Here is a 9,089-nt window from a genome sequence, read left to right on the forward strand (position 1 = left end):
GCAAATCTTTACTGGCATCTATTCAAAATGAGTTGCCACTAGAAAAAGAAATGAGAATCAAAGCCATTTCTTTCATCCAGAATTTAAGTCAGCCTTCAACACTTGGAAATTTGTCATCCTAGGGTTTTTCTTTTCCTTCTGTTCTTTCTTGAGCTCCATCTGTCACAGGTTTTAACACTGAAAGGGACCTCTGGGATAATGAGTTAGACCACCTATGTTCCATGAAATTTTCTGGAATTAATTTCTGAAGTTCTTCACAGCTCTTGTAGAGTTAGTGTCTTTTGGGGTATGTTTGGGTGGTTGGTTTTGTTGTTGTTTTTATTTTTTTATTTTTTTTTTACTTTTCAGTTTGCTTTAAATGGTTAATTAGAAGACATGTCACAGCTCTTGGTAAGAGCTTGGAGTAGTTGAATACCCTGTCTGTTCAGAAATAAGTTACACACAGCAAAACAGCAGCTGGACAAGTTTAGAATTCAAATAACCTGCAACTTCATCATCCTCTCTTTTGACACCTATTTAGGGACTGGGGAAGGAGCCTCAATAATTGTTTTAACTACTGGGGAATTAGTGTTCCAACCTTTTCTTGTGCAGCTCCCAGGGAACACCCTCTGAGAAGCAAGAGCCTTGAGAATGGCAAAAATTCTTTCAACACTGTTGGGTTTATGTTGCATTTATTATGTCCATGGTCTGCTTTGAATGTGTTCTTGCTTTAGCTTGATCCAGAGTTTTCTTACATGAGATGTCTGTCATCCCATGTTTCCTTTTCCTTTGCCTTCATGTTTCCCTTATTCTGGCAGTTACCTTCTGTTGTTCCATGAGGAACAAGTTTAATTTGGAGGTTTCTTGCACTTGTGGGACTTGCTTGTCTTGCTTTTTAGCAGATTTCTTAGGGTAGTGTCAGTTTCTTCCTCAAAGGTTTCTGCTAGGTGTCAGATATTGTCTAGGTTCTGTTCAGTTGTCCTCTAGTGTTACCTTAACTTTTAAAAAGGAACTAATTTCTGCTTGATCAGTTTCCTCATGGGATATGGTATCTCTGGTCTCTGTGACTCCTTCCTCTTTTGAGTAGCATCACCACCTCTGTCTCATGCAAACTCTCACCTTCTGACATGCTCAAAGGTTTGACCTCTCCTCTTACTTAGTTCAGTAACTATTCTGCTTTTTTAAATGTTCATGGGAATTGTCTGATCCTGGTGGTGATCACATTTCCCTCTGATCTGTTTTAGTAGGGATTATTGGAGAAGGCAAGTCCCACCTTGATCACAACCTATATATAAATAGCTGATAGAGTCTTGAATTAATTTCCGGAACTCTTTTTTCCACCAGATTTGGTTGGTAAGTGGATGAAACAGCTGAATAGATCTGGATGACTTGTTGATCTCAGTGAAATGATAAAAGAATTTAATTTTCTTTTTCATTTAAATGTGAATGAGCTGTTGGTACAGATGTCACTCAACAATCTCTTTGTTATTTTAATGAACCTGCGTTAAACCATGTAGGAAATTGCAAGGCACGTGTAATTTAACTACAATATGTGAATTTACAGCAGTAGAAATTCATAGCTTTTATCTAATAATAGAATTAGGTAATAGTGGTGGTATGAAGGTAGAAGTGTATCTTGGAAACTTTAATGTCTATAGTGTAATTTTTGCTCCTTCTTCTTGGGAGCACCTACTTTGGATGCAGGCTTTCTGTCCTCTTCCTGTCTCCTCTACAACACATTTTACAATCTTCTTACATGATTTGTATTTATTCTCTCAAGTTCTAGCATCCATCCAGATGTGCCTACACTCACCATTGGCTGTCAGATCTTCTGGCCCTGCATCAGACAGCTTCATTTTTTTCTCCTTGCTAGTATAATTTTAAAAAAATGAACAAAGTGAGAAAAAAAATCATTCTTCTTTGTATCTCTTCTGCTTTTGTGAGTAAGACAGTCTGTTTGTGGCTTGCTGTGGCAGGTTTATTATGAGAGAATTTATTTTGGAGGTGGGGATGTACCTGCGAGAGTGTGTCATTTTCCTGGGTGAGCTGATGCCAAATGAGAAGCTGAGCCAGGCATAAGATGTGGCTAGTGGGTAAATGGTGATTCAGAAAGTACTGTAGTAAAAATGGATGTACCCTTCTCTTAGAGCATGTGGATGGGTATTAAGAAACTCTGTGTCCCTGGAAGTTTGAAGTACTGGGCTTGAATGTCTTTAGGCAGCGATAGGTGAAGCACTCTTCCATTTAGGATACTTGAATGGGGTGTCTGGGATTTTCTTTCAGGACTGTGGTGACTTCCTAAGTTCTGCTGTGTTGTGAGCTGTATGGTGACGATGCCCTGCTTGGTTTTCCCAGGCTGCCAAGAGAGTGATCCTGCTCTCGGGAACGCCGGCCATGTCGCGGCCCGCGGAGCTGTACACGCAGATCGCCGCCGTGCAGCCCAGCTTCTTCCCGCTGTTCCACTCCTTCGGGCTGCGCTACTGCGACGCCAGGAAGGTACTGCCCTGGGAAAGGGCCAAGTGGCACTCTGCACACAGCACTGGCTTGTGGCAAAATGGGGAGGCTTTTTCTTCCTCCTTCTTTCTGCACGATATTACATCTTTTCTTGAGAAAGTTTCTCTGCAGAATAACATTTTGAAAGTTCGTAAGCTGAGGAAGTGTAGATGCTGCAGTGGTGGGCCTGTGAAGATGAAGACTACTGAGAAGGCAGTAGGGTTTCTTGCCCTGAAAGCCAAGGAAATAAAAATGGGTAAAAAAATCCCCAAGCAAATGTGGCTATAACTGGTGAAAAGAGCCTATTCTTATCAGATCTTGCCCCGCAAGTTTTTAAAAGGGGCAGAGTAACTAAGGGGGCCTTTAAGCAGCTGTAGATTTGGGCTAATTGATTTTAAAAAAATTTAAAAGAGCAAAAAGAAAAACCTACTTCCTAGTCTTAGTCACTGTTTGATAAAGGACTTCGTTGCTTGGGATTTTGGATTTTATACCTCCAGGTAAGTAAAAAATGGAAGACTTACAGACTATATCTTTGTATTCCACCCTCTTCTAATTTAGAAAATGGATGCAATCCTCAGCATATTTTGAAAATAACTCCTCTGCCAGCTGCTCAGCAGTTGTTTCCACAGAGTTACTGAGTCCAACCACTGGAAGAATTTGGCTTTGCACAAAGCCAGCATTTGCAGCCATGATAGCAAATGTCTGCCTTGATGCCAAGGTATGGGCAACTCACCTGTACTTGGATTTGCCATCCCTAGGTCTGTTGGTGTGTTGGAACACACACTGCTAAGAGAAGAGTTGTTGCTGCTGCAGCTTGTACACAGAGGCTCTAGGATCTTCTGTGCTGGTTGCATAGACACAAAAGAGGGACTCAAATCTCCCTACAGCTCTAATTCAGAATGTTCAGCAAAGTGGTTGGAAACACCAGATGACCATTTCAGTGTTCAAAAATATTTACTGAAGAGCTGAACATCATCAGTGTATGCCACAAAAATAGTTACAGCTATTTGTAGGGCTTTTGTGTTTGTTTTCTTTTGTGTTTGGGGTAGTTAACATATACCAAGTTTCCACCAAGATTCTTACTGCAGTCTCATATCAAATTATTGAATCCCCTTTTTCCTAGATCTGAATGCCCACTTGCTTTCATAGCCAGGGTAGTGCTGTTCTGTGTATGTCCAAGTGTGCAAGTGAGAGGAGCACTTAATTGGCTTTGGTAGTCATGTGCTGGTGGCATTGATTAGAGAAAGGCCATTAGCATGCAGAATCACAGAGCATCAGTCCTGGTCTCCATCCAGAGTAGGAATCATATGGAGGGAGAGGCCACATTTTCTGGTAAGCTTCATTATCTTTAAAACTGAAAGATTGCTTTCTGACCATTCCTTTCAGAATGGTTCCTAGAGGGAAATGAAGAAATACATGTTAATCTTCTTGGTTTTCTGCAGTAAAAAGGAAAGCTGATTTGCAGCATGTGAGTCTAAGTAAGTTTGGAGTTTGATAAGTCTGTTAAGGGTAAGGTTCTGCACAAGTAGCTGTCATTTCAATTATGAGGCAGATGGACCTTGGATAAAAGAAATAAAATTGTTTTACAGGATCCAGGTTATAATAGTGTGTCCTTCAGTGAAAGTCAGCATGGAGGTCACAGTCTATATCAGCTTCCCTTCAAAACCTTGTCAGGATTTCTAGTACAATTTTAATTCTATGTTTGACCTGCCTCTCCTAGATAGTTAAACATTGTTGGTCTTCTCCATGCTCACCTGGCTCATTTTGTTACAGTTAATGTCAGTAAATGATAGCATGAACCTAGGAGGAATTTGGATGTTTGGAGAAGTGGGGCTGCTGGAAATGAAGAGATGTAGATGGTATTAGAGAAGAAGATGGGACTGCTGAATATGGGTTGCCACAGATCCACTTGGCAATGAAAAAATTTAAAAAGTGGTTGTAGTTGGTTCCTTCATGACTGTAGAGTATCCCTCACATTTGTTGCTGTAGCTCTAACCTGAGACTGTGTTAGGAGTTGCATCCTCTCTGAAGAACTCTTGTGGTACTTCTGCTGTCAATACTCAAATAAATTCTGCTTTCTGTCCTAAAATTGGCAGCATTATGAGTGGAGGTAGAATTGCACAGAAGCAGAGAGGCTTTGCAAGGCTTTTGAAGATGTGTAAGGATGAAGGGTGTTATGTAAAAATGTTTTGGTATTAATAATAAATCCGATTGCACTATAAATTAAAGAAAAATTGACAAACCTGATCCATTCAATTTAAAACTAAAGTCTGACTGGTTTCTGTTTCAAGATTTTATGACAGAAAATTGCAAATATCTGGCAGATCTGATTACAAAAGTTATAGAAGTTTATAAGTATTAATTCAACCTCCCAGCATCTGTACTTTTAAAAATGCAGCAAGTGAAATGTCACCCGTTGTTTACAAGATGTCCCAAGACTGTTTCCCAAAATACATGCTGTGAATTCATTTTTCAAATTGGCTGATGTTGGCAAATATTAAGTAATTTCTATCTGAGCACATGCTCTGAATTTGTAAGAGTTTGGCAGCTTCTGCTAACACTGTAATAAGTTTACTGACTCATGTAAGATGCTGTAACACTTTGGTAAGAAAATCACAGTTGGAAGCATGTGTTATGGAATATTATGGATCAAAGCCAGATGTGTATTTTGGCAAAATAAATGTCCTTCTTTTTTCTCTCTTTTCTTTTCCACAATAGGATGTACTAAAGTAAGTTCTATAAATTCCAAAAGTAATTATCTCTTTATAACTAGCTAGGTGCAGCACAGAGCTAGAATGTTTCCTTGTTTGCAGATCATTCCAGCACCATAAGCAACATAACTTAAACATGCTGTGGGGACTCTGCCTGTGTGTGCTTTTTAACATGACAGTAGATGGTGTCTGGGCTCTGTGTGTGCCTTGTGCTTTGCCTTATAAGGATGCTGCTCTTCTGAAATCAGTTTGGCTGTGTGGACACAAAGCATATGTATAGTTGCTTGTTATGGAAGTGGAATGTGGGAAAACATGAGCTTTTAAGTGGAAAGAGGTAGCCCAAGGGATATCCAGGCCCCACAGCAGCCTTGCTGAGCAGCCTAATCATGTTGGTCCTTCCTACTCACCTTCCAGTGCACTGAGCAGTGGGGGCAGTGGGCTTTGGAGGCTGGGCACAGCACCAGGGGGGTCCTTCTTGGTTCTGTCCATCTGCTCTGCTGGGCCCATGGAGCCTGAGAAAGGGAGCATAAAGACTATGGCTCAGCAATGTCAGCTTTCATGCAGAATGCCTAAAGCTAACAAACCCAGGCAGACTTGAGCTAGCTTTCCATGCACCTGAGGGATGCATCTGTGTTGCACTCTTACTTTCAGGGAAGCAGAGCAGTAATACCCATGTTGGTTTTTTGAGGGGTTGGCTGAGATCCAGGTGGGCTTATTAACTCTAGCCCTACACCACTGGGCTCTTGTCAGAGCCAAAGTTTTAATTCTATAGAATTCAAACTAGCTATGTATTAAGGGTTTGAATTGTTTCCTGCTTTAATGAACCAACTGTAGCTAATCAGATGGTGCCATAATTATGTAGGAATAGATTAAATCAGATGAGTTTAATGATGGCCATAAGTACCAGAATCTGAAGTCAGTTAATGGTTCACATCAGTACAATATGGCAATAGGATTGCAGATTGTTTTATCTCAGCCTGAAGTAGGAATGTTCACTTTTGGATACCAGAGAGGTCTTACTTGCCTATAAGCTTTTTGATTCCTCCTCTTCCTGTCCCACAGCATGTTCTCATCCCTGTTCATCCAAGCACCACCCCTTAATACAGTCAGTAGTCAGTGGCATGACTAACCTTATGGCTAGTATGATTTATTTTTTTGTCTCATGCATTCTAGGAGAGGATGGAGGATGCAGTGAATCTTTCTCTTTTACTTCCATTTATTTATGTGTTGTAGCAGTTTTCTCTTGGGGAAGACAAAATCAATATGGATATTTAAGGTTAAGTCTATTTTATCAATGTAGCTGATCGAGGCGCTGAGGCTCCTCCCATCTCCATTATATGCATTTCAGGAGGGTATATGTAGTGGCTTACTTTGGATTGTTATTCCAAGACCAGAGGTTGTATTTTTGGACATTGCCAATATTATTTAGAACTAGAGCTATGAGAAAGATGTCACTTCTCTCCCCATCTTGGTCTTTGGTATTCCTGTAGCTGTATTCCCCATATTTGTTTGTGAAATTGCAGCAGAAAGGTTTCTTTTTTTCCCCTCGCTTCAGCATTAAAACTGTATTGGTCTCTTCTCTGAAAGACAGTTGTTTGAAAGATGTTTCTTTTGGGGACTGTACCAATTTTGATGGCACAGTTGTTCTTTCTCAGAGAAAAAAAGATAGGCTGTGGGGTTGCTGGTAGGAGAAGAGATGAGCTGAGATTAATTGAACAGGTGTATATTGCCTGCACACAGGATCTTGGAGGATAGGCCAGCTTCAGAGGGGAGTGATTCAAGGAGGAGTAAATGAATGGCTTGTTCAGAGGAGCTTTGAAGTGATGATGCTTTGAAGAGACAATGTTTAGAGTAATGTCTTTTGGGCCCCAGTTTATTTCTGGTTTGCTTGAGTCTGAGCCAGACACAGTAATGGCAGAAACAGAGTATGCCAGGAAGCAGAGCAGGAGTCAGGTCACAGTGGAGAACAGGCAGTTCTGACCTAGCATGTCAGACAAGTGTAACAGCTCTGTGAAGGCATCTGGGTTAAGGATGTTTGTCCTCATGCTGGTAGAGAATATTTTTGTGTGTCTGCTTAAAGCTGAGATAAATGTGCCTGCAGAGAACTGCAGTGAATTCTTTTGGCCTTCTCAAAGCTGCAAGTGGAGAGCAGCAACACCTTGCTGTGTGAGAGTGAATATCAGGACACGTGGCTGGAGAAGGGATTCCTGCCACCTTTCTCCATAGTCTTCTTCCCTGCACCTCCCTGGGCTCTTGTAGATAGGAAGAAGGGCAGCTTGTAAGTAACCTTTTCATGTTGAGTGGATTAGTTTGTATGCTTCTACCTTATTGCCATTTTTGTCAAATCTCCTGCTGGACCATCAAGTTCTTGCCTTGTCCAGATTTCCCTGGAAATTTATTCTGCTTTTGGATTGTATGCAGAGCAATCTCTTACAGGTTTGACACTGATAACTGCTTTGATCTTTCCCAGATGCCATGGGGCTGGGACTACTCTGGATCATCCAATTTAACTGAACTGAAAATTTTGTTGGAAGAGTCCATCATGATCCGACGTCTGAAGTCAGATGTGCTTTCCCAGCTTCCAGCAAAGCAACGCAAAATGGTTGTGGTGGCTCCTGAAGGCATTAGTGCAAAGACCAAAGCTGCCCTGGCAGCTGAAGCAAAGAAGATGGCCAAAGGATATGAAAGTGTAAGTCAGAAACTTGTTTTTGCAGTGAGCCATGGCTATTTCAGGTACTTTTATTTTAAAAAACTTTTTTATGAAAAAGCAGTACCCTGAGTTCCAAAGGTCAGAGCCACACCTTATGCAAAGGCATGGTTTTAAATGAGTGTACAGCACAGTCAAAACTAGCTCAGCTTGATTTGCTTTTGATCTAAGTGGTCTACTTTGTCCCTTTGTGTGAAATACCATTTCCTCTCTTTTTTTCTCTCTTGTTAGTAATTTCTAATTGTCTTTCATATCTCCTGCCTTGCTACTTACTCTCCTGTCTAGCCTTGTAATCTCGTTCAGCCTACAAAAACAGACTTATTTGTGTTGTGAACAAAGCAGTAGCCAAAAATGCAAAGGGTTTATTTTTGCTTTTCTTGTTTGTTTTCCTTGTATGGGTGGAAAATGCATGTTGCAGGCTCCTAGGCTGCTAATACAGTTCTGTAAGAACTTAAGGGGTTTTTCCTTGCCATTTTAGTTGGGACACGCTTTCTCAACTACAACTGCATTTGTGATACACTTGTCATCCAGCTGGTGGGAGTTGAGTGGGAGGTAGGGAGGGAGGTGTCAGGGCTGTGTGAGTATCTGCTGTACCTAATGGCGAGTAGGAGACTCCCCCCAGGCCTCTATTGCTTTTTTAGGCTGATTTTTTCCTAGCAAAGTGTTTATTGGCAGCTGCAGAAATACCATATCTGTAAGCAAGGAGAAAAGACATTTTTGAAACTCAAATTTGTTTATCTCTTCCTTCTACAGAAACAACAGGAGAAGGAAGCTCTTCTTGTCTACTTCAGCAGAACAGCAGAAGCTAAAATCCGCTCAGTCGTGTAAGCTCCGTGTCACTGCCTCATTCTTGCCCAGTAAAATGTGCTTTTCTGCTGAGAACAGGGAGACAGTGCCTGAGAGATAACAGTGCAGGGACATGAAGCATAGCCTCAAGTCAGCCTAGAAAAACTTGATTGTAATTACAATGTGCTAAACATTTTCTTCTCTTGGGGTTCTTTGGCTGAATATGTCCTCTAATTTCATTCCAGATACAAATCTAAACTGTTATTTGAACCATTTAAAATGACTTTGTGTTTGGGACTTGGATCAAATTCCCTGATCTGGACCCTTTTTCACTTTAAGGAGCAGGGAAATAATGAAACTTAAAAGCATGAACAGAATTTGAGAAAACAAATGCTGAAGTGCTGCTGCAGCAG

At 41.0% G+C, this 9,089-nt stretch overlaps 1 protein-coding gene across 3 annotated transcripts in view; it reads left to right on the forward strand.

The window, feature by feature from the left end:
- The window catches only part of SMARCAL1 (SWI/SNF related, matrix associated, actin dependent regulator of chromatin, subfamily a like 1), a 34,971-nt gene that overhangs the window by 20,383 nt on the left and 5,499 nt on the right, over positions 1-9,089 (forward strand). For all 3 annotated transcript variants that reach the window (XM_031058864.1, XM_031058872.1, XM_031058870.1), the window contains exons 10-12: positions 2,335-2,475; positions 7,654-7,872; positions 8,644-8,714. In XM_031058864.1, coding sequence (XP_030914724.1) covers positions 2,335-2,475; positions 7,654-7,872; positions 8,644-8,714 — 431 coding nt within the window. The remainder of the gene's footprint in view (positions 1-2,334; positions 2,476-7,653; positions 7,873-8,643; positions 8,715-9,089) is intronic.

This window comes from Geospiza fortis, unplaced genomic scaffold (genome assembly GCF_000277835.1).
Source record: "Geospiza fortis unplaced genomic scaffold, GeoFor_1.0 scaffold112, whole genome shotgun sequence".
NCBI lineage: Eukaryota > Metazoa > Chordata > Aves > Passeriformes > Thraupidae > Geospiza > Geospiza fortis.